We start from the raw sequence: 26,672 nt of genomic DNA on the forward strand, positions 1-26,672 counted from the left end.
ACTAAAAATACAGGAATGCTTAAAAACATGCTCTAAGTGAATGGAACTAAGAAAGGAAAAACCAAACCAGGATGGAAAGAAAACATTTATTCAATCAATCAAAATCAATACTTTCTTTTAATATCTACAAGCCAACACTGAATGAACACAATGTACAAAAAAAGTATGCTTATATTATAAAAATATGTCAATTTTATCTTCTGGGTGCTGAGCAGAAGTCATTTTAAACAAAATCAAGGCAAACTTGCTCTCTATAATGAAACTGCTATAATTTAATAACAAAAGTGAAAGCTAATATCTTTCTTTAAAGGCGATAATGCTGCATTGGAAATGCTGAACCCAATCACTATAGTGAACTTTTCTTATTGGCACCACTTCATGCCTTGCCTACATCATGGGAAAGCACCTCTTTTATAGAATGCAGATAATTAACAGAATCCAGGGCATTGGTTAAACCTTCATTCAGTTTGTTTCCCGTGCTAAATGTTAGCATGTATTTCAGCAAAGTACTAACAGTCAATCCTATTTATTTAGATTCAATTTTAAAATGAGACACATGGCCCAAGAGTTACAATCCCACGGATGATGTGGGGAAGCTGCCACCCTTCACACTCTTCAAAAGCCTCCCTAAAAAATGTGTGCCCAAGGTTCATATATTAAAATCTTTTGTCATTTCTTCTTGCATTTATTGGCACCTTCCTTGGCATATGTTCTTGCACACAGTGTGGCTACTGTAGGTCAGTTACACGCTCTTACCATGGAGGTACGCTCCAGTACTCACTGGAGTATTTGGTCCACACAGAAGATATCAATTAGAAAAAAGGAGTAAAATCAAATCATGAGTTCAAGAAAAAGGAGCAGGGCTCTCTGTATTGTGAATCTGTATTGTGAATCCAGGAGTTACAGGACAAGTATAAAAGTTCCACTAATTTTAAAAGTCAAAATAGACTAAAGGGCATCACTATGGACAAGGCCCAATCTCTCTTATAAGACCTCGTACAAAGCAGTGTCTGTGGCAGGACACAGACTCTGGCTGAGAAGAACAACACGGGTCCTCAGCAAATCCCAGAACGCTGTATCCACACAGTAAATTAAACTGCAAACTGCCTGTTTTTAAATTACTAAGCATGAATATTTCCTCGACAGATTCTCCCTGGGACTGACACCTACGAAGCCCCCAACTGCAGACACACAAGCACTGAGGAACCCAGCGCCCCACTGCCTTGAGTCAGTTCTATTCAGAAGCACTGCTTTCCTGGTTTGCCTCTATAAGCTATTTATCCAGTTACCTGGTTCGTAAGAACCTGGGACTAAGATGTGAAGAAAACAATTACTCACCTAATTTCTTAGCTGTCTACATTTTCACCTAAGTCCCATTTGCTGCATAAAATATTAATCCTACTAAATGTAGTTAGGACTGTATTGGACATAGGATTTAAACATTTTAATGAGAAACCATGCCCTCAGAGAGAAGAGAAAGTACTTACAGAAGTATCTGAAATACACATAATTTATGAAGAATAAACATTTTGGAGCCTGAGCAATGGTTTCTCACCAATGTCCTAACAAATCAAGTCATTATATTGCTCTGGGTTAACTTCCACTGCCCCAAAACAGGTCTGAATATGGAAAGGCCAATGACTCTGCAGTTAGTAGTACTGGCCAGGAGTTAACAGTTAGTGGAAACACATGGATCCCATCATATTAAAATAACAAGTCAAAACAGAATGAGTACACAGTGAGACTGGATGAAGGCATCACCACAACACTCTGATACACAACCACACCTGTTCACAAATACAGGTCCTCACTCTCAAAATAAATATATTGAACATTTACAACCAAATGAACACCTTATGAATGCCAGATTTTAGTTCTAAAAGAAGCTACAGGTTACCTTTGTGTGTGTGAAACTGACGTGACTTGGTGCCACAGCTAATCCCTCTCTAACGGCAGCAAGGAAACACTCATTCCTGGCCTCCCAGATGAAGCGACTCCATAAAGCATGCAGATACCGATTCTGCTCAAGTTTCAAACGAATAAAAATGATCATTGTGCTTGTGGATGTCCTACCTTCCAAAATATACAGAAACAGTGACAAATTAACAAAAGCAGGTCCTACCTTACCAACAAACTCATAAGGCAGAGGGCTGGAGATGGCAATAGAAACGTTTAAAATGGGAGAAAAATGCAAAATAGTGCTAGCATTCACAAAAAAGACCATGCTAAGATCAGATCCATAATCGATAAAAATGAAGCCACGATCCAAAGTCCGTGAGTCCAAAGGCATGCATGCCAGCCAAAGGAAATGCAGGGTTCATCTGACGACAGCTTCTTCAGAGCAGAACAAGAACGTCTCACTGGAGGAATCACAACAGGGTGAACAAGATGCCATCACACTTCTTTTTTGTATTTGAAAAGGAATCAACAACAACAAATTAAAGAAGAGTGAAAAGAGAAAACACAAATTCACAATGACCTATAAAACCAAAAGAAAAATCCAAATTATTTTTACACTTTGTCTTAATTTGTAAAGTTTAACATCAAAGATTTATCAATAATGCAGTCTAAAAAACATAAAGGTACTTCACTACACACGACATTCCCCAAAGTACCAATACTCAAAATAGGAATTTCATTCATGTTTAAAGAATGAAAGCCGCCTCCCCACATGGTTGTCTTATAGCCCTTGTAAGTGTTCTTCGTAAGGAAAAGAGCAACCAAAAACTACTATTCAAAGTGCCTACAACCATCCCCTGGAACACTCAGCAGGGTAAAGTATGTTTGCCCTTTCCGGTGTACGACCCAGGTACTCACGGGAGACAGGACTTGGGGCTATCCAGCCTTCGTATCCACAAGCTGCATCTGCAGGCCGGCAGACACCCCACCCCCGTAGCCCCCCTTGGACTGCATCTGGTTCTGAATGGAGCTAACCTAAAATAAGACAAAAACAGAACCAAGTCAAGAACCAGGGACAAGGTAACTGATTCTGGCCCTCAATGTTTTTAGCTAAGCAGTTTTGAGAAGGATACTTTCTATAGAAAAAAATTCTATTTTTATAGACTTAAATTTCTGATCGCCCTTAGGGAAAATGGTGAGGCTACTAAAAACACTTTTCAGCCCTCAACTCCCTCTCCCCACTTAGCAGCGACAAAATACCTGTTTTGTAATTCACAATGTACTTGGTAACATTTCAAAAACAGAAGTATACAGATCAACTCCAGTTCTTAATCTACAGACACCTCACATAGATGATCACCTCAATTACTGAGAATCAAACAAAAAATAAATACAAATGAAATTGGACCAGCCAAAGATAAATTTTAAAGTCCCACGTGATAAAATTTACATACTTGATACAACCTTAAAGAATTGAAAGACTTGGAGGGTAGTCCAAATTTATTCATTGAGTCATTGTAACTCTGGGTTAAGTATTTATCCTCTCTAAAGATCTGTAAAAGAGTTAACGTGATCATCTCCCCTCCCCACCGAACAGGGCTATTTTCTGATGGGCTGTAAGGTTCTTCTCTTACTTGGTGGAAACAAAGGCAAATGAACTTACTGGCAAGCTGAGAAGTGCCCTTAGTGGACCAACATTATTCCAATCTTAGTTCATACCAACTAGCAGCAGACTGTGAGTAGGGAAGGAGAGAATCAGGCTAGGACGCTAGAGAACGGGGCCGTGAGGTGGAGCTGGGGGTGCTGACCTAACAGCGCCGAGTCAGAGCAGGGGCCATCTGCTCAACGGGTCCCTCAGCTGTCCATGGTTCCCCGGGGGCAGGGGCTGGCAACAACATCCACTAATTAATCTACTTAAATACTTACTGAGCACTTGATAGAAAACATGACGTGTGAGGTGTTTTCAATGGTGATCCTGAGTCAGTATGTTTAAGCAAAGCAGGTAAGATTTGCCTATTTTCTGAGCAAGGTAGGTTTAAATATATTCTAATAGAAAAGCAAAATATAAAATGCATAGCTTCTTTAGATCCAGAAGGGTTTCACTGACAACATCTCACTAGTGATATCACACGTGTTATGGCCTTATCTATACTCACATTACTCAAGTGACTACTTCAGTTTAAAAGTATTAAAAAAACACCTGAAATCTATAGGCCTATTTATTTTCAGCAACCTTGCTCGTCTGAGAAGGCTACAAGCATAAGCTACCAGTTCAAATTCATTTTCTGTTCAAGTAACCTGTTTTCTGGCACAAACTTGATTTTACCCAGATACCAAAAAATTTCCCACCTAACATGTTACTTTTCTAGATATATCAGGGCTATTTATAAAAAGTAACATTTTTGTGTTTTTACATAGTGCATTCATAATGTCATGCTGATTCTAAGCAAGAAATAAACTGGTTTTCCTCCAAAAGTCAATTGTTCAATTTCAAACTATAGAATTTGGATTTTCTAATGGATTACTTTTGACTGTATATATATTATATTTTAACACAGTAAGACTCTATTATTAAAAGAGTCATGGGAGGGTGCCTGGGTGGCTCAGTCGTTAAGCGTCTGCCTTCGGCTCAGGTCATGGTCCCGGGGTCCTGGCATCGAATCCCACATCGGGCTCCCAGCTCAGCAGGAAGCCTGCTTCTCCTTCTCCCACTCCCCCTGCTTGTGTCCCCTCTCTCGCTGTGTCTCTCTCTGTCGAATAAATGAATAAAATCTTTAAAAAAAAAAAAAGAGTCATGGGTTTCTTTTCTAATAAGAAGTTAGTTTATGAAAGGTAATCTTGGGAAGAACAGTGTGTTTACAGGAAAAGAGAAACTCCCAAGTCATCTGCCCGTTCAGGAATCCAGTGTGGCAAGGCTGTCCCATCTGCATCGAGCCAGGTACCTCATACGTGGGGCTCAGTTCTTAGGACAGACTAACTTAAGGCAAGCTATTTCTGTGGATAAACAACATTTAGGTTTTGTCTCACTCTGTGCAGTACTATTATTGCACAGAAGAGTTCTCTCACCAAATCAGGCTCATACCAGTTACATCTCTCCACTAATGTAACTTGCAGGAAACGTGGGGATTACGTAACACTGAACCCACTGAACCTAACGCAAGTGCCTCAAGCAGCAACCCGGGGACATGTGTGAGTCAGAGGCTGCGCGTCACCACACAAACAGAAAACCTCTGAGAGACACACTGGGTTCTAACGAGCTCAAACACTTCATAAAAACACCTATTCCGTAAGCAGAGCAGGCTGCCTGGACTCGGCAGGTAGACTAACAGCGGAGGGCCTGTCTGGATCCAGCTCTCAGAAGGCGCAGACATGGATGCCCTGCAAGAGACCGTCCTCCAGTCCTAGCTAAACTGATGGCAATGAGAGTCCCCTACATCCATGAAGGGCTCCTAGTGCAGACAAAACGCCTAAGAGGAATTTTAAAAGAAATCCTGAAATGTACGTAAACAGTATTTAAAAAGTTAAATACCATGAACTAAAAATTTCATTCTGGAGTTTTAAAAAACGTGAAATGGGGAAAATTCATCACATGTAATAAATTTGAAGCCATTCGCTCTACTTGTATGTATTATAATAACCCTGTTGACAAAAGTCCTAGGTTCTCATTTGGTCTTTTCATTTCATGCTGATCCAGGAAACAAAGCTACTGAATTGTATTTTGACAGCAACCTGACACCTCTTACATTTCCACAAAAGCAGTGGAACAAAACAAAGTACTTTTCCTACAAATTTAAAGCAAACAAGCAGTTTCCTTTCAGGAAGCTACACATGTTATTCCTTTGCTTACCTAGTAACTGATGTGACAAACTTCTTTGCCGTATCCAGGATATCCATCTACCTATTTTAAAAGTCTCCGCTCTCTTGTTAAGTCTTTTGTTAATTCTGTCCAGTAAATAAGTATACAATGGATAATTCTGTATTTATAAAAGCCTTACTGATTTTCTGGTTCTAAACACTTTAGAGATCATTTAGACACATCTGTTTACTTTAGATTTGGGGGAAAGAGGCTCGCGATACTTCGTGGCTTACTACTTTAGGGCAAAAACGAGGCAGAGCCCTGACACCCTCACTTGGCACTGCTTCTATTATAGCACACTGTTTTGTTAGATGAAAATTAAGGAGTAAACGAGTTCAAGTGAGTAAATCTAAAGTGTTTTGAAATTCACTGAAATCTCTACAAAAGAGCAAATGTACACAAGTATTTACATTAGTTATGAATAAATCACAAACATTCTAATAAGGCTAGTCTTTTATAAGGTAAATGCAATAAATATGTTTGCAGAAGGCAACTTAATGAATTTAAGAAAAAAGAAATTAAATATTACTAACAGGCTGACATCCACATCCCTTTGCAAGGAGACAGGAGAGCCAAAGGGCTAGTAGCTATCATTCTAAACTCAACACCTTTTAAGTATTTTTTCAGGAGAAAGGTAGAAATATACGCATAGTTTAGCAAATTAGAGGAGAGAATAATTTTTCATTGCTCATTTTCTTCTACGTTCATGTTATGTATTTATATTCAGTGTCTACAAATTCACTGACCACTGTATAATCTTTAAGAATATATGTACCTGTCATACAGGTGACATAGGTCTATGCCCCAAGACCCCATCTGCATCTTCCACCAATACACTTACTGAATTCATTCCACTGAATAGGTCTCCCGATCCTACATGAGCCGTGTGCACAAAATTTGTTGGCTCTCCAATCATACTTCGGTCAATCCGCCGGCGCCTTTTCTAAAATACAGGGAAGAATGTGTTGAGAAATGATTTTATTAGCAACATACTTACTCTGTTGGATTTATTTACTACGGATGAATGATTTTAATGACCATAATACAATTTCCCCAGGACATCAAGATCCCGACATCTTGACTATCAGGATTACCTCAAGAGAGAGATATGCACACACACCCACAAAATGATTGGTAAAGCAAAACAACAGGTTATTATTTAGAACTGAAAATACATTATTTGGCCTAGCTTTGGCTATTGACTTATTTGTATAATAACTATTTAGGTTTTATTGTTTTAAAAAAAATAAGGTAACTGTAAAATTATCACCAGTGACCCTTATCGTTAGCAAAGAATACAGTGTGATCTGAGTACAACACTCTTGATGTTAACATCACTTTCTAGGTTTCATCATTAACAAACTGACATTAGGGGCACCTGGGTGGCTCAGTTGGTTAAGCATCTGCCTTCAGCTCTGGTCAGTGGGGCGTCTGCTTCTCCCTCTCCCTCAGCCCTTCAACCCCTGCTTGTGTTCCCTCTCTAGCTGTCTCTCTGTCAAATAAATAAATAAAATCTTAAAAAAAAAAAAAAAAAAAAAAAAAACCCTGACATTTTGATGGTTTTTACTTAGATTACACCCCCACAACCATTCCACCCTAGAATGAATTGGCTGCTCTGTTTGGAGGAAATGTGGTCCCAATCCATTCACTCTTCTCTGGTCTGAGCTGGCTGGGCATGAAACCCTATCCAAACTCAGTCAACTAGGCTGGGGCTTAGTGACCCCTCCTAATTTCTGACAACCACCTCTTACAGGGTACAGAGTACTTCTGCTACCAGCTGTAATCCTTGCCTCACCAATATGCCCATTCACCTCATTTAGAGGGAGTTCCTTACCCTGCTGTTTCACTGATCATGAGATCCTTCCAGAGACAAAGGTTATCTTCAATCAGTCCCACGTTTTCCATGACCCCTTAGATACTGTGAGCTAGCTGAGAGGGAACACTGCACTGCTGGCTTCGTGTCCTAACACCAGGGCTGCTTCTCCCCCTTTACTTCCCTTTGAACAATATACTCTGTGTCTACCGCTACTGAAATGCTGGTATAATCCTGATAAATCCTAAAAACTTACCAAGACAGACCCAAGTGACAGCACCTCAGGATTAAAACACAATTTTCTACAAAGCCACCAAAATGAAGAGTTCATACATTAATTTCAGAAGCCAACATACATTGTTTTACTGTCCTCTAGCTTTTACGGCTGCCATTCAGGATCCCAAAAGAAGCCCGAGTTTCTCCTTAGAAATGGTTATGCTCATCCTCACAGCCCAACGACAGACAGTGGGCTATCTCCAAGTTCGTTGGTTTCTCCATCCAGTGCATCTATCTGAACACAGGTTTTACTGTATCTTGGAGAAGTTTTCTTCTATTATGTTTTTATAATGCTGCTTGTGTTTCTTTCTGCAATTTCTGTTTCACTGTTAGATGAACAGTGGATTGTATTTGTGTATGTGTGTATAATCTTCCAATTTTCTGATATCTTTATCCAATATTTTTATTTCTCTTTATAGTTTTGCTATTATAGAAAACTAACTTTACTTGATCTTCTTCAGGAATCCACAGATTTTTTTCTTACAGACCAAGACAGTAAATAGGCTATTCCGTGTGTCGTAGCTTCAACTCCACTGTAGTCCTTGGGGCACAAAAGCCGCTACAGACAAACGCATAAACAGAGTAAGGGCAGTTCCGCTCCGGTGAGCACTTACTCATGGAGACACGGAGCAGGCTAGATGAGGCCCACAAGCAGTAGTTTGGAGACCCCAGCTCTAGAACACTTATTTTTTCAGTGGTAGCTACATACTATTTTTCAATTACAGTTATTTTTTTCAGAAGCTCTGTTATGAAATGACATCACCACAGTATTTTTTCATCTCTTTGAGAATTTGTATTACAGGTTTTCATTTTCCCTCTCAAAATGCTTGACCGTATGAATTACAGTCTGTAACACTTAACAGCAAAATACTCTCATTCATTTACTTGAAGCCCCTTTTTCAAGGGTTGATAAGAAATTCAATCATTCGGGGGTGCCTGGGTGGCTCAGTCGTTAAGTGTCTGCCTTCGGCTCAGGTCGTGATCCCAGGGTCCTGGGATCGAGCCCCACATCGGGCTCCCTGCTCAGTGGGAAGCCTGCTTCTCCCTCTCCCACTCCCCCTGCTTGTGTTCCCTCTCTCGCTGTGTCTCTCTCTGTCAAATAAATAAATCTTAAAAAAAAAAAAAAAAAAGATATTCAATCATTTGTTTGGGGCCTTGCTCCCTAATTATAGAAAAATTTCAGGTTAAGAAGGTGTCAGTAAGACGATCCAGAACCTTTGTCTATGCTTTTCAATTTTTCTATTTGTCAGCACAAGGCATGGATTTCTTGCTATCTTCTATGTTTTTACTTCAGGTGCTCCAAAGGTACCTCAAACAGACTCCATGCCCCTCAGCACAGACTCGACACCCACAGCATCCTTTGACTGGGGACACCCATACCAGCAATGCACTGGTTCCCACAGACTCTCAGTTTACCTATTTCTACCCAGTCCATTCAACATACTTCCCTTCATACTATTCTCTTCTAGGATAACACAGCATAAATGAACTGTAAGAAGCAAAGCTACCTTCTCTTTTCTAGGATTAAGGTAAGGAAAGAAGATGCTAACAGCAGTTTTGTGCTTTTTTTTCTTCTTGGCTATACTGTTACATTCCATTGAATCTGCTTTGTTAGAAAGCTGTGTGTCCAGGCCCATCCAAATGTATCTTCACCATCAAAAGATAAGAATTTTTGGGGCGCCTGGGTGGCTCAGTCGTTGGGTGTCTGCCTTCGGTTCAGGTCATGATCCCAGGATCCTGGGATCAGGCCCCGCATCGGGCTCCCTGCTCGGCAGGAAGCCTGCTTCTCCCTCTCCCGCTCCCCCTGCTTGTGTTCCCTCTCTCGCTGTCTCTCTGTCAAATAAATAAATAAAATCTTGAAAAAAAAAAAAAAGATAAGAATTTTCTCAATACCCGGGCTGGCCAAATTGTTGGGGTTTCTTCCCCAGTAAGCCCCTCGACTGACAGTTAAACAGAAAGACTTCTAGCTTCTTGGCACCCTCCACACAGCAGGAAAGGGTGGATGGCTCCAGTTGAAGAAAAAGGATAGCAGTGACGTTCCAGGGGATAATGGCATCTATGGGCCTGAAGACCTTTCCTCCTCAGGCCTCGTGCAACAGGTCCTGGTGGCAGAGGGTGCCACATGGCTCAGCCAGAAGGGCCCCCTCAAACAGGTTAAGGGATGGGCACATTTCAGAGAGTAAGATCTATTCCACAACACTGGGAGTCTTGACCATCCCTTGCCCTGTGAACACACAGGAGCAACTTCTCAAGTTCTATCTTTGTAATTTCCTCTGGACGGGTGTGTTCAGGGCTTAGCAAAAGGCTACACTTGGCCCACATCTCCACATTAAGTGATTTATTCTAACAATTGAATTACTGAAGGAAGATGTTGGGGGCGAGGAATCACCATGGGGCACTCAGGCCACCACCCAACTCCCCAGAAACGTTTCTTGAAAGGAACTCATGAATGGATCAGGTTGTTAATCAAAATCAAAGAATATAACAAACATTCTGAATACTGAGGAAGGATGTTCCACAGAGACTACTCTCATACTGAAGGGCAAAGGACAGATAATTTGTAAATCTGAGAACAGTGAATACATTTTAACTTCAACTTAGGGAGTCAGGCTTTCCCCTTTCACCTTGTAAGGTTTCTTCATGCTATTAACCTGACACTGATTTAAGGTACAGAGGTTGAAGCTTTCAGTCCTTCCCCTTCTCTAATGACAAGACAGGTTGTTTCTTTGTTTGGTTTTTGTTTTGTATTTTAAAGATCTGAGAGAGAGAGAGAGAAAGAAAACGAACAGGGGCAGAGGCAGAAGCAGACTCCCCGCTGAGCAGGGAGCCTGATGCAGGACTCAATCCCAGGACCCCGAGATCAGGACCCCAGCAGAAGGCAGACGCTTAACGACTGAGCCCCAGGCGCCCTGTGACAGGCTGGTTTTAGAGGCCCGTCCAGGCCAGTCCACAACAGCTACAGCTTGCACGTGGGCTGGAGGAGCCAAACAGGCCACTACAGCAACGCTGGTGGAAAGAGATTACTTGGATTCAACTACAGGCACTGAGGTGGAAAGAACTAGGTTGATTTAATTCAGCGGGTCAAATCAATAGCATTTGGTTGTTGCCTGGATGTGAGAAGTAAGGGAGCAGCAGAAGTTAAGAAAATGCACAGATTTCCCATCTGAGAGGAATGTACACAATTCACTGCAGCAGGTAACACTGGAAGAGGGCCGGGCTTTAGGAAGAAGATGAAAGAGTTCAGGATGCACTGAGCTTGAGTTATGTCTGAGACATCCAAGTGAAATTATCAAGAGGGCCAGCTGGATACATGGATGTAGGATTCTGACAGAGGCTAAACTAGACAAAAGAAATCAAGTCTCACCAGCACAATAAAGAAGGAAAGTGCACAGAGGGACCCTAACGTGGGGTGGAGAAAAATAAGCCATCAAAGGAGGCTAAAAAGAAAATGCCTGGAGGGGTTAGGCAAACACAGTTGAAAGCGAGTGAGAGGTCAGATAAAGACCAAAGGAGTGCCTGTGGAGGGGAAAGAGTGGAGGACTTCTGAGGGGCCAGACGAGCGTGCAAGAGGCAGGAAATGGAGTATCGAACACAAACAACTGGACACAGTCTGGCCGTCTGGACAGGGTCAAGAAAGAATGGGCTGAGCTGAAAGAAGAGGAAAAGAGGACTGAATTTTTCCCTTTAAGATGAGAAAGACTTGATTTAAGCTTAATTTCTGATAAGATCCAGTGAAAGAGTCTAAAAGTAGAGAAAAATAATCATCAACACGGTAATGTTCCAGGGAGGGTAGGAGGGACAGATCCAGACAGAGGATGAGATGTTCTTTGCGTTTGTATTATAACATTCTTAACCTAGATGCTAATAATTACCTATTTGAAAATACAAAAATGTACTATTTTTCAGTCACTACGGACACTTAAAGAATAGGACACTTCTGTGGTGTGCTGTATTAAGAATACAAGACAGAGACAAGATTTACATCATGAGCAAACAAGGGGAATTCCAGAGTTGGGCCTCTGCAAAGAAAAACAGGAAATGGCGCACTCGCTCTGATGCGTATTAACTGTTGTCAGTAGCAGTCATCGTTTTTCCTGGAAACATACTTTATTCTTTATAGGGTACTCTATTAAGAATGTCAACCTTCTGAATAATTCTCGCCATCCTTGAAATACTGTTATTCTGCATAAGGTCAAGGATTATAGTTTTGTTAGCGAGGAGACGAGAGAAAATGTCTCTTCACATTTACTCAATGTCAATGATCCCTCTTATTAAAGCAGTTTAATCTTAGAGATACATACTGAAATAGTTTTTTTTAGATTTCATTTTTAAGCAAGCTCTATACCCAACAAGAGGCTCGAACTCATGACTCGGAAAGCAAGAGTCACCAACAGAGCCTGCCAGGTGCCCCATACTGAAGTATTTTGGGATGAAATGTGATGTCCAGATTTTGCTTTAAATTCTCCAACTGGGGGGAAGGGGGTCACAGGTACAACAGGATGCCCCCCACCGACAACCTCTGAAGCTGGGTGCTACATACATGGGAGGGGGAGGGTTCTCTTCCCTCTATTTCTGTGTATATTTGGTAATTTTCCTAATAAGTTTTTCAAAATAAGTTTTTCAAGATTTGAGTTTTCTCCTACTCTTACAACTTTACACAAAAACCTAATAAGTGTTGCTTACTAGTAAAAACTGTGTGACAGGAGAATGAATAATCAAACAATTTCTGATTTCTACCAGAACGGAGTTTTGTCCTTATTCCTTCTGATACAATTCTAAAATCATTCCCTATCCACTTCCTGTCTTCCTCCCAAATGTATTAGGAGATATATTTTAAGTTTTTGAAAACTACCCTGCAGAGCCACCATAGGATATTTGGCTAGCAGCTATAGCATCAATTTAGTTGGTGCCATTCATGCGCATCATTCATGCTTTCCCATCACAGGTTTCTTCTCTGAAAATAAAATTATAACTGAAAAACAAAAATGGCTTAAGCAGTAAGGCCCAGGGGCAAGGTGTCCAGTGTACTCAGAGCTTCCACAAGATTTCTCTACACTTTGCTCTGCTCTGCCCTCCTGTCAGGTTCAGTCTCAGGCTGGTAGCCAACAGAGCTGCAGCAAATCTAAGGCCTTCCATCTGTGTTTAAAGACATAGAGAAAAATAGCACTTACTAAAAACAAGGCAAATTTCCCCTGAGGTCTCCACAAAACTTCCCCTGGCATCTGGGTTCTAAGCCCTGTCTTGAACCAACCCCTCTCATCCAGAGAATGTCTTCCTTGAGCCAAACTCTTGAGCCCAATCACTGCTGAAGGCCAGCACCCTCTGACAAGCAGCACAGACCTAACCAGGGATCACTGTGGCTCCTATACAAGAGAGGAGGGGGAATGGATGCTGTGCCATAATGATAATATCAATCTAGGCATCTGTCGTGAAACCTTAAAATTACTAGTCAAATATTTATTTCCAAAACCTGGAATGGCGCCTGAGTGGCTCAGTCTGTTAAACGTCGGGACTCTTGATTTCGGCTCAGGTCATGAGATGGAGCCCCGTGGCGGGCTCGGCGAGCTCAGCGGGGAGTGTGCTTGAGATTCTTCACCTCCGTCCTTCCCCACGTGCACATGCTCTCTCTCTCTCTTGCAAATAAATAAATCTTTTAAAAACAAACAAACAACCTAACTCTGGAACGTACAATTTAGAGAAAGGATTAGTCGGGAGATTCTTCTTCCAACAGATCCCTCTTCTCTGGTTTCTCACTTATCTCTCCTGTCTACTACTTCCATCTTTGTACTATTTCTACTTTTCTGGGCTGGAGACTATACATTCAACTGCTTACTGACAAATCCAGAGGACATGCAAGCTTCCCGAGTCCAACACTGAACACATAACTTTCGTGAAGCCCATTCCTCCTCTCCAGTCCCTGTTTGGTAAACAACATTTCTGCCAGTATTTCCAGCCAGGTTGGAGGGCTGTCCCTCACTCACTGCTCCTTCTCCCTCACACATGATCACATCCAATTAGCAAAACATCCTGTGGAGTCAGCCCATTTCCTCTCCCGGGCCCCACATTAGTGTCACAGCCTTATTTCAGGCCCCTAAGCCTCTCACCTGCATCTCTGCAGGAGCCCCTCACTTATTTGCTTCCAACCTCCTTTCTCCTTCCAGTATGCTTCACCCTGTATCTAGACGTACCTTTCTCAAGTACAAAACCGACTGTGTTACTCACCCATTTCAAATCACTCAGTGGCTTCCCAAAACTTCTAGGATAAATTCAAAACTCCAGAGCCTATGGAAATTCTGTCTCTCTCACCAACTTCATCTTTAACTACATTCCTTCAAGCAGTCTAAGCTTTCATCTGCTATTTCAAGTTCCCTACATACACCGTGCTCTTCCAGAACTCTGCCTGGAAGAATCTTTCCTACTGCTATTTAATTTCACTAACTCAGGCCTGCCTCCTCTATACCCTCGAATCTGGGGTTACTCCCCCTCAGTATTCCCGGACTGCATGTTCACCTACCAAAGTAAAACTGACATCTCACGCTGAATTTAAACTGTCCCCTGGATGGTAGATGGGCTCCTACACAGGCAGCCACATAAAATGTGAATCCACAAGGGCCAGCACCCTAAAAGGCGCACAGCAATTTATCAATAAACTTTTTATGAATGAATAAATTTATGAAGTAATAGTAATAGTGTGCAGCCCAACACAGTGCTTGAACTCATGACCCTGAGATCAAGACCTGAGCTGATATCAAGAGTTGGACACTTAACCGAATGAGCCACCCAGGCACCTCAACAATTCATGTTTTTAAGGCATAATTTTTCAAACACACTTCTGCAGCAATATAAATGCTCCCTGCCAAAATAAATTCTCCAACTTCCTCAGTTTTCTTCAATATTAACTAAGTATAGCTTCTAGAAAAATAGTGATTACTTAATCACCTAAGTGATCACTTAAATCACTTAACTTAAAAGTTAAAACTTCCTCCAGGACTACTGTCTGGGCAAGTTAGTGCGCAAACACAGGACACTTCAGAGCAATTTAGGGCCAGGTCCCACAGGGTAACAGGAGGCTTTAGGTAAAAGCACAGGTAGGTACTTCTAGAAATGGACACAGGGAGTAGAAAATGAATGTGCCAGGGTGCCTGGCTGGCTCAAAGAGCATGTGACTTGATCTCGGGGTCATGAGTTTTGAGCCACACATTCAGTGTCAAGATTACTAAAAAACAATAAACTTAAAAAAAGAAAAAAAATGAATGTGCCTGCCATTTGGAGCAGCGAAAAGAGCTGGTACCTTCAGGCCATAAGACAGCATCACTTACACCAAGGCAGCCTAAGTAAATGAAGAACTGAAAAAGAAAGGTACGCTACTGACTTAACTTGGTGACCTAGACAAAGTATATCCCCACCTATGTATTTTATCAAATAAACCCATGATTCCCAGCAAATACCCAAGGGCCCCACACAGTATTTTCAATTTGAGGGAAAAACAATGATACTCAACTTATGTAGGATACTGTATGAACTAGTAAATCAAGAGAATTCAAAATTTCAACATTATGAAAGAGAACTTCAGCTACATCCACTGTGACTTCAGTGTGTACTTTCTAACTGATTAAGTTCTTCTTTCCAGCTTATCTCTTAACTCAAGCAAAAGACTCTGCAGAACCGAAACTACTCCCTGAAGCAATAAGGACTGAGCCGGCAAGACCCGTGTGACTGACTCCAAGACAATGATCAACTTGACCTTCACTGCCCACCTGCACGCACTCAACAACCTCTGTCCCACATTTTCCCTATATAAACCTGGAGGCATTTTCGGCACTCTGGATAGTCTTTGAGATGTTAGTCCACTGTCTTCCCGGTGCTGGGACTCACTGAAATAAATTCCTTTTAGCACCACTAGTCTATCTGTCTTTGGATTTTGTCAGCGGCAAATGGCGAGGCCTGGTCTGTTTGAGACTGCTAGATCCAGGTGCTCTTGCCGCCCTCCACTCTGGCTACAATGAGAGCATCCACTCTTTTTAATGGCACATCTCTCCAAAGCAGTGCTTCCCATAGTTGCTGTGAAAATAATCCAAGCACTGTACAAGAGAAAACATGGACCTAGAAAAGAGGGTAGTGGTCTTCATTCTGATTCCATGCTTTGAGGAGTTGTGTAATACCTAACAGGCACACAGCCTATAAGTCATTGTGATTATATCAGAATGAAATAAAAATTTATTTTTTCTTTTAATTTGTTATATTTTTAAAGTCAACCAAGATGTTAGGACATAAATGTTTATTGCATTGTCTGCACAAAACTAGTTACCACATCTGTAAAGAACTTCTCTTGGCCTAGAGATGCCATGAAAAAAGTTACTCAAGTGTTAAAGGCACCAAAAACACACTCTGGGAGTCTCTGAAGTAAGTTATTATTTTTTTTTTTTTTGAAATATTGACAGTATAACTAGGCAACAGGCATTTCTAAAACAAATAGTTATTTTTTATGACACTATTGACATTGATTCCCTGGATACATGAGGTGCCTCTGAGGGGCCTCCAACTGTCCAACTAGTTCATATAACAGAAAAAAACAGAGTAACAAAAGCTGTAATATAAAAATGGATTTGACATTCTTTGTAGAAAAGGAAAAGTGGGTCTTCGCTTACACAAAAAATGAAAATGACTTTCATAGTAGTAATGTCAACCAATGCCTTCACCCCAAACCTATTCCCACTTAGCAACTGGCCATCACTCCTTAAGACCCAGCTCAAACTCAATCTTGTAAGTTGTGGTCACTGGTTATTTCTTGATCCGAGCATTCAGAGAACAAGGCTCATGTTTCTATTACAGCACCTAAAAAAACCATTATAATTTACGTATAGTTTGATTTTCCTACCATAGTAAGCACTCTTTTAGGACCACAGCTGTGCCTGACAAAAATCAGACGATAAATGACTGCTTCATGAGTATAGGCCTGTAAAGAAACAGTGTCAGCTCAGTTCTCTAAAACCTACTGTTCTTATCCAGTATCCAGACCAAGTATTTTTTAAGGACCTATTTTATATGGAAGATGTTTAAAAGGGGGTGGCGGGGGGGGGGGGGGAGATGCAAATTCTAGTGGAGTTTAATTTCCGCGCAAAAAATTCCCCTCTGCCTCACAATAATGCTGCGTCCTATAGAGCTCAACTGGTATCACTATTTTAGTTTTATATCGGGTAGAACCTCAAAAGCAGTTGTTCTCAAACTCTGTGTACATCAGAATTCTTGGAGAGTTTGTTAAAATGCAGGTGGCAGAGCTCTACTTGAAGAATTTTAAATCCAGCAGGGTTGGGGAAGGGCCAGGAATCTGCGTGTCTAAACAACAGTCCAAGTGATGCTGATGGCTCAATGGTTTAGAAATAGTGGCTCTAAAGACTTACAGTTGCATATTTTAAAATGAATAATGGGTAATACTTACACATCTTACTACATGCCACGCACATTTCTAAGCACTTTAAACACAAGAACTCAATTGCTAATACCTTGAATAGCAGTATGTGATGTTTTAATACTGCCTTCAAATCTCAGTGCCTCTGGCAAACTCTCACTTAGTATCTTCACGTTTGCTCGAGTCCATGCTTTATACTCTCACTTTGTTCACCTGTTATACTCCCTGAATAAAATATTACAATTTTTGTTCTTTTTAATTACTTAGAATGCCATTAGGTTGAATAGTTTTTCTCACTAAAAATAAACAACTTTATAACAACCATGCCACCAATTTTTTTTTTAACCAATAATTTTTATCAAACAGAAGAGGCTAGGGGCGCCTGGCTGGCTCAGTCAGTAGAGCATGAGCTCTTGATCTCAGGGTCTTCAGGTTGAGTCCCACATTGGGTTTTATTTACTAAAACAGTAAGTAAATAAATAAAAAAGAGAAAAGCATAATCACTGTAGCAACACGGAGGAAACACTTCTGAACCAGCCATACCCTCTGGCTCAGCAGAGAGGAGGCAGACACAAACTCCCATCTCCCAGTCTTTCCCTGAAAGAGACCTATTTGCATACTTTAAAAGCTACTGTCTGAGTATCTGGCTACTACTGAGGCTGCATCTAGGTGCTAAGATCCTCCTCTTTAGGACACTGAAAGGTCTTGGCACATCCTCAAGGACTAGGAAACCACTAACAAAGAGGTTATATAACCACAAAGTTTGAGAGAGAACCAAGAACTTGGGCCAGGCTGAAATGATAAACTTCAACTTCTACACAAGACCAGTCCATCATGACTGGGAGAGGTGGCTCTTTTTTTTTTTTTTTTTTTAAAGATTTTATTTATTTATTTGACAGAGAGAGAAGGAACACAAGCGGGGGAGTGGGAGAGGGAGAAGCAGGCTTCCCGCGGAGCAAGGAGCCCGATGCGGGGCTCGATCCCAGGACCCTGGGATCAGGACCTGAGCCAAAGGCAGTCACTTAATGACTGAGCCACCCAGGTGCCCCGAGGTGGCTCTTATATAACGGAGAGAAACCAACAGCAAGTCAAGGAAAAGGAGAAAAGAGAAGAATATGTTCCCAACAAAAGAACATGATACAACTCCAGAAACATACCTTAATGAAATGAAGATCAGTGATTTCCCTGAAATCACTAAGTAATTTCAAAATAATGGTGATAAAGATGCCCACTAAGGTCGGGAGAGCAACACATAAAAAGAGAAACAATTTCAAAAAAGAGAAAATATAAGAGCATACCAAAGAGAAACCACAAAGCTAAGGAATAAAATAACAACTGAGAAGTTCAACAGAGTTCAACAAAAAACTAGCTCAAGTGGAAAAGAGGATCAGCGAATTTGTAAGATATCCCATGTTCATGGATCAGAAAAATATTGTTAAGTTCCTATTATCCAAAGCAATCTCCAGATTCAACACAATCCCCATCAAAATTCCAGTAGCATTTTTCTCATAAATAGGGCAAAGCATCTAAAGTTTGTATGGAACCCAAAAAAGAACCTTGAGCAGTCAGAGCAATCATGAAAAAGAAGAACAAAGTTGGAGGCATCACACTTGCTGGTTTTGCACTATATTACAAAGCTATAGTAATCAAAACAGCACAGTACTGGCATAAAAACAGATACAAACATGAATGGAACACAAAAGAGAGCCCCCAAGTAATCCGAATCCCATATATGGTAAATTCGCTTACATCAAAGGAGCCAAGAATACAGAAAAGGGAAAGAACATGGTCTTCAATAAACAGGGCTGGGAAAACTAGACAGCTAGCTACATGCAAAAGAATAAAATTGGACCCCTAGCTTATATCATACCCAAAATTCAACTCAAAATGAATTGAAGGCTTGAACATAAGACCTGAAACCATAAAACTCCTAGAGGAAAACATAGGAGATAAGCTCTTGGAAATTGGTCTTGGCAGTAATTTTTTACATTTGACACCAAAAGCAAAAACAACAAAAATAAGTGGGACTGCATAAAACCAAAAACCTTTTGCACAGCAAAGGAAACTATCAACAAAATGAAATGGCAACCTACACAGAATGAAACAAATTATTTGCAAATTATTTATATAAGGGGCTCATATACAAAATACATAAAGAACTCATACAACTTAGCAGCCAAAACCCAAACAACCTGATTAAAAATTGTGTGGAGAATCTGAACAGATACTTTTCCAAACAAGACATATAGATGACCAACAGGTACATAGGAAGGTACTCAACATCAGTAATTATCAGGGAAATGCAATTCAAACAATAAGATATCACCTCATGCCTATTAGAATGTCTATCATCAAGAAGACAAGAAATAGCACGTTTGCAGGAATGGAGAGAAAAGGAAACCCTTGCACACTACTGGTGAGAATGTAAACTGGTATAGCTGCTATGGAAAACAGTTTAGAGGTTCCTAAAAAAAATTAAAACTACCATGTGATCCAGCAATTCTACTTCTGGGTATATATATCCGCAGAAAACAATATCACTATCTCAAAAGGATATGTGCCCTCATGTTCACTGCAGTACATTTATAATAGCCAAGAGGTATGGAAACAACCTAAGTATTCACTGATGATGGATAGACAGAATACAAAAATGTATTATGCATACACATGAATATTACTCTGCCATTAAAAAAGGAAGGAAATCCTACCATTCACAACAACATGGATGAACCTGGAAAGAGGGCATTATGCTAAATGAAGTAAGTTAGAAAAAGACAAATACTTTATGATCTCACTTATATGTGCAATCTTAAAAGACCAGACTCACAGAAACCGAGAACATACCAGTTTTTCAGAGGCACCTGGCTGGGGTGGGGGGGCGAGTAGGGGAAATGGGTAAAAGTAGTCAAAAGGTACAAACTTCCGGGGCGCCTGGGTGGCTCAGATGGTTAAGCGTCTGCCTTTGGCTCAGGTCATGATCCCAGTGTTCTGGGATCGAGCTCCGCGTCGGGCTCCCTGCTCAGCGGGGGGCCTGCTTCTCCCCTGCCCTCTGCTTCTCCCCCTACTCATGTTCTCTATCTCTGTGTCTCAAATGAATAAATAAAAAAATCTTAAAAAAAAAAAGGGTACAAACTTCCAGTTACAAGATATTAAGTTCTGGAGATGTAATATACAGCAGCATGGTAGATGATCTGGTGTACAGCATAATGATACTGTATTGTGTATTTGAATGTTGCTAAAACAGTAGATATTAAAAATTCTCATCATAAGAAACAAACATTTGTGGCTAATGTGAGCTGATGGATATTAGCTGGACTTATTATGGTAATCACTTTGCAAAAGTAATCACTTTGCAATACAGCTGACCCTTGATTAACAGGAGGTTTCAACTGTGCAGGTCCACTTATACATGGATATTGTCCAATAAATACAGTATGGTCCTATCAATGTATTTTCTCTTCCTAAAGATTTTCTTAATAATATTTTCTTTTCTCTTACTTTATTATAAAGATACAGTATATAATACATATACAAAGTATGTGTTAACTGTTTATGTTATCAGTAAGACTTCTGATCAACAGTAGACTATCAGCAGTTAAGTTTTAAGGGAGTCAAAAGTTATACATGATTTTCGACTGTGTGGGGTATCAGCCTCTACCTCTGCACTGTTCAAGGGTCAACTGTGTATACGTACATCAAATCTATTACACTGTATACCTTAAACGAATATAATGTTATATGTCAATTATATCTCAAAATTGTAGGGGAAGAAAAGAGCCATTCCTACCTCATAGACTGGAAATAGCTCCATGTTCTCTTGTAAGAATTACCTCTAACCATTTTCATTCCTTACCTCTGGACCTTAATCAAGTTTTCTACAACACACTTCAAGTGTGAGTCATGGTTTTATTTGAATAATGATCTGATAAATCATAAGCATACCAGGATTATACAGAGGTCTTATATACCTATTTACAGGTATCACTGATGATTTTGACCTACCCAATCGGGGGTGAAAACCGTATGAATAAACTGTGTAAGATAATACAGGAAGCCTCTTTTATTCATTATCTTTGATAGCACATTTATTTAATAAATATGGCACAAAACTCAAAAGGGCTTACCAGACCCTAGCTTTGCTAAAACCCTGCCAAAGGTATATAACTAGCATTATGGCTTTAGCCTTCTTTTACTTCTTCACTTCTGTTATTCTGTCAATGTGAAATAGTCTCCAGGTTTATTCCAGTATTTGGTAAAGAGATACAAGTTTCTGACAGTAAAGCTATCATTTACCAAAAGATAAAGAGTTGTTTTTTACAATTCCATATCCTTAGCTCCTATTTTACTGATTTGGGTAACTTCTTTTTTCATACAGTAGCTTAGGGTATTCCAGACCTACAACAATTTTTTTATTGTTCTTAAAGGATTTGAGGCAGCTTTTTAACATGTTTACCAGAATGAGTTATAGATACCCAAACTGACCAAGTGAGAGTTATCCTTGTGCATAAATAGACATAATTTATAGTGGACACATGCCATTTCTTTCTGCATACTTTTTGTTCTGGAAACACCAGTCTCCTTCCTTTCCTTTCGGGAAATCACCTCTTCCCAAACCCAACCATATGATTTTGATAGGCTGCCAACGACAACAGTCCACAGCCCTGATTACAAGGGTGTGCACATGACAAACTGCACCAGAATCCTTCACTGGGAAGGACTAACGCAGACAGAAGCCCTTTGTTCCTCATGGTTGTTAAACTGAGATGAAGAACCTGAAGTTGAGGGCAACCATGTTTCCTATGAAGAAAAACACTGACCTCCAGTCAGAAAGTAAGATGCCAACGTGCCAAGAATCAAGAAAGCGACAGAGCGGAATCCTACCAGTGCCCCAGGTCCTGGATACAGAAGTTTAAGAAGCCAGATCCAGCTTTCCCATGACTGGTAATACAGCTGATAGAACCACCTGGGGAAGTCTGGTTTCTAAGATTATAACCCAAAACCCCCAACAGGTTAAGGGACAAAGTGAAGAAAAACCAGGGGTGAGATACTGCAGAGACTGGAGGAAAAAAAAAAAATCTGCTCTTCAATAACTAGTAGCCTACTTTAAATTCCATATTCTCATAGGTCAAAACTTCTAAACAGTAAGACTTTTCAGTATACCAACTTATACTGTATCTTCTACTCTGGGGACAATAAATGATAATTCTGTTCCTCCAGCTTCTAGATCTTGGTGCGCTCACTGGAATGCCAGCAGTAGCCCTCAGGTCAAAGGGCTTATAGTAAGGAGCCATTTCAATAAAAGATGAGAACCACACCATATATCACCCAACTAGAGCTACAAGCAAGGGATTATCTCAAAGTACAGAAAGGCAGGATATTCCATGCTGCAAGTATTTACAAATGGTGGTTACTGAAAATCCAATCCCAAATAGAACCTCTTTATTTTGCCCTTTAGAGTTTAGTAGGTAACTAACCTTTCCCCCTTTCATTATAAATTCTGCAGTTGGTAACAGATGAGAAGTTTGCAGGAGGCCCCAAAATTTGTTTTTAAAAGGAATCTCTAAACAAGCTTATAGTGACCTTCCAAGGGCGAAATTGCTAAAAGCAAAACTGAAAGAACTAGCTGTTCTCATCTCTCAGTGAGAAACCTGAAGTGAACATGGGGAATTCTTTTTCTCCTTCTATTTAAAGTTAGTATCTGGATTAAAGTGACACATTTCAAGTACGAAAAACTGAAGCACAAAATAGATTTAAAAAGTAATCTGAAATCAGTTTTCTAAGTACTAATGACAGATTTTTCAGTGCTCTTGCGTATAAAAGCCTTTACAACACTAGAGGTCTCTGCCACCACGGAGCCACCTGAGACTTTCCGTACACGGCATATGCAAGCGTGTGTGCGGGCCTGCAGAGCACAGCTAACTTTCGACTGGCAAAACACCTTGTATTTCGCACAAAGAACGTGTGATGTAATAAGACGGCTTACACTGATTTTAGTACAGTGAGACCTGTATTGGACTTTCAGCCTCTACGTGTACATAATAAATTTGTGTTGCTTTCATCTACTAAACGTGTGATAGACAATCTGCTACTGCAGCAGCAGGAAATGCATGTTCCTAGGGAGGTCGTATTACTCCACGAGGTTTCACAGCTCCTACTAAAGCACATCTGGGAATCTTCTTGTCCAGGAGCCTTTCCTTCTCCTGTAAGGACAGTTGCTCTAAAATAAACATCTTAGTTTCAAAGAAAGTCCTGTAATTCCTCCCACACACTCTGTGAAACAGAGAAAGATCAAATGTTTATATTAACTTTTTGTAACTATTGTTCACATGTGAGCCAAGCAGTGTTCTTTAATTAATTTCTTGTACCGTCTATGTTGAATTGCTTTTTCTCTGCTTCACCTTCTGTGAAACCCATTAATTGTTCCAACACCATCCATAAATATCTTACAGTACAACTGGTTAAATAGCTAAATGTCTAGCCTATATAGCCTGAAATTTCACTAAAGGTTATGGGTTTTTTCATTCAATAGGCCTTCAACCAAAAAATTTGTTGTTGATGTTTCAGTTCAGGAAAATGTTCCTGTATTGTTACTTTGGTAATTTATTCTTGAAGGAATTCTAAAGAGCAACATGGTTAAAAAATGCTAGGCTGCTTCTTGTCAATTAGATTGTGGCTGCCATTCAGCCAATTCCTACTCTATCAACCACTTTTTATTATCTCTCATCCATGGTTATCTCTTTATTCTCTTTCTCTTTGTGAGTTTTATCTTTTCATACCTGTTTGTTTTTAAAACTCCTTTAATGTAAAGTGGGTTTCAGGATAAAAGAAATGGGGGAAGTGTGTGTGGGGAAGTCCAACATTCTCTCTTATGTTAGACGACTGGATCTCTCTTCCTGGTAACTGCAAACCAAACCAAAATACTTGTGGCAAGAGACGAACTCTTCAAACTTGGAAGATTCTCTTCATTTCAAATACAACGTACTTAGAAATAATCAATGGAGATAAAAACAAGAAAAAGCAGAAAGAAATGTTTTTAAATGAGAGGAAATCGCAATTTATCAACTCAACATTCATAGTAAGAACACTCTGTAAGCTAGGCACTCACTAAGCACTTTATATCTTATTTGATATACTTAACCTATTATCTACTTTAATATATTCAATCCTAGGAGTGGGGATTATTATTCCTATTTTTCCTATCATTATTCCTATTTGCAAATGTTTAATCTCCTCAAGGTCAAACAGTAAATAAGTATTGGCACTGGAATTCAAACCCTTATCTGAACAACTCTAAACCCCACAGAAAACCAGGTTATCATATGAAGAAAAGGGCGGGGGGGGGGGGATTTGATTTTTCATAACTACCCTTAACTTTGGGGTTCCTAAAAATGAGATCAATTTCCCATAGCTGACCACTACTGAAAGCACATTTCTCTTACGTTCCTTACTAATTTTATCCGTTCTTAAAGTAGGCAAGAAAATGGTACCCAGTAATAGCTTTTCTGTGTTTAATAAAAAGTTTTGTTTACTTAATCTATATACAGAACTCACTCGGCTAATACTTTTTCCAGTATTTTAATGCCTTTTGAATATATTCGTATATGAGTACATGCAGAAGTATTTGTGTATGTTAAGATCCCAGTGAGGAAATTACCCAAGTAGACACTGTAATAACAAATAAAACCAAAATCAAAACCACACAAAGAGGGAAAGAAGGAAAAATGCAAAGAAGGAATGAAAATGACAGACACATATCATTAAGATATATGAAAGTATTTGAAATAAGGTCTTATAAATATGGTAGATAATAATTAACATTTGGTGGTAAGGAAAGCCTTTGAAAATTCTGAAACTTCTGGTTTCATGTTAACTTATTAAAACTACTGATGTATATTTGCATACTTTCATAATTCAATTTCAAATCCAATATACATATTCATTTCCATTTGGATATGTTATGGAAACACACACCAAAAAGAAAACCAATCTTAAGATGCAAAGGCTCTACCATCAACTCATTAGTCTCAACTTACTTTACTAGTTAACAGAGTTTCCAAATCTGCATGTGAGCATACACAAGCATTTGACTAGATGTCTGTACGAAAATTATTTTCAGTTCACAAATGAAAATAGAAAACAAATCACATATAAAACAAGTAATGTCTTACCTTCTAAAACAGCGGAATTTAAGCAGAAAATTAGCTTTCCAAAGAACTAAAAGAAAGTTCAATGTACAAAAGCAAATGGAACATAAGCACCAGAAAAGTCTTATCTAAAAAATCAGAAGAATTTTTACTATGTACAAAGATGGTAAGGGGCCAAATCAACCTTTCGTGTACTCGGAACTTAAAGGAGATACAGCTGACATCTTACAATCTGTCTTGCATGTGGTAGCTGCTAATAAAACTTATCTGTAATATTTTCTACCCATTACAAACAAGTTTTTGTTTAAAGATTTTTATTTACTTGAGAGAAAGTGAGAGAGATTGTGCACAGAGGCAGAGTGAGAAGCAGACTCCCCGCTGAGCAGAAAGCCCAGTGCGGGGCTTGATCCCAGGACCCCAAGATCATGACCTGAGCTGAAGGTAGACACTTAACCAACTAAGCCACCCAGGCGCCCTACAAACAAGTTTAAAGTAGAGAAGGATAAGAGACAGAATGGTTTTTTCCTATGTGTTTACATCAGTGATGAACATATTCTTAAGAAGTGCTTCTAAAACTGTTCAAGATACTATAAACATCGTAAGTATCTATCCCAGATAATTAGTACAATACCACTTATAGCATTAGGTTCCATAATTTAAATTCTAATTTCTCCTTAGCCATAGATTACATAAAATTTGTATAAACACTTCATTTTTCTACAATAATGAATAGTTTGACTTTTTTTATTAACAAATAATGTATTATTTGTTTCAGGGGTACAGGTCTGTGATTCAACGGTCTTACACAATTCACCATGCTCACCATAGCACATACCCTCCCCAATGTCCATCACCCAGCCACCCCTTCCCTCCCACCCCCCTCTCCAGCAACCCTCAGTTTGTTTCCTGAGATTAAGAGTCTCTTGGTTTGTCTCCCTCTCTGGTTTTGTCTTATTTCATTTTTCCCTCCCTTCCCCTATGATCCTCTGTCTTGTTTCTCAAATTCCACATATCAGTGAGATCATATGATAATTGTCTTTCACTGACTTATTTCACTTAGCATAATACCCTCTAGTTCCATCCACGTCGTTGCAAATGGCAAGATTTCCTTTTTTGATGGCTGCATAATATTCCATTGTATATGTACACACCACATCTTCTTTATCCATTCATCTGCTGATGGACAATTAATGAATAGTTTGTTACCTGCCTAGTATACTCATTTTTTTTTAACCTCTAATATAATAAAATTTGTGTTCCTTAACAGTATTATTA

The 26,672-nt window shown here is 39.7% G+C and overlaps 1 protein-coding gene across 4 annotated transcripts in view; it reads right to left on the reverse strand.

Annotated features, from left to right (window-relative positions):
- Positions 1-72: 72 nt before the first annotated feature.
- Positions 73-26,672, reverse strand: part of CDC42SE2 (CDC42 small effector 2) — a 144,930-nt gene continuing 118,330 nt past the window's right edge. For 3 of the 4 annotated variants that reach the window (XM_036076509.2, XM_036076507.2, XM_036076511.2), the window contains 3 exons: positions 6,597-6,698; positions 2,818-2,934; positions 73-2,402 (listed from right to left, as the gene is read on the reverse strand). In XM_036076509.2, the coding sequence (XP_035932402.1) occupies positions 2,836-2,934; positions 6,597-6,698 (201 nt within the window). In that variant the 3' untranslated portion in view covers positions 73-2,402; positions 2,818-2,835. Of the gene's footprint in view, positions 2,480-2,817; positions 2,935-6,596; positions 6,699-26,672 lie in introns of all 4 variants that reach the window. The other variant, XM_036076508.2, reaches the window with a different exon arrangement.

Source organism: Halichoerus grypus, chromosome 2, assembly GCF_964656455.1.
Source record: "Halichoerus grypus chromosome 2, mHalGry1.hap1.1, whole genome shotgun sequence".
Classification (NCBI taxonomy): domain Eukaryota; kingdom Metazoa; phylum Chordata; class Mammalia; order Carnivora; family Phocidae; genus Halichoerus; species Halichoerus grypus.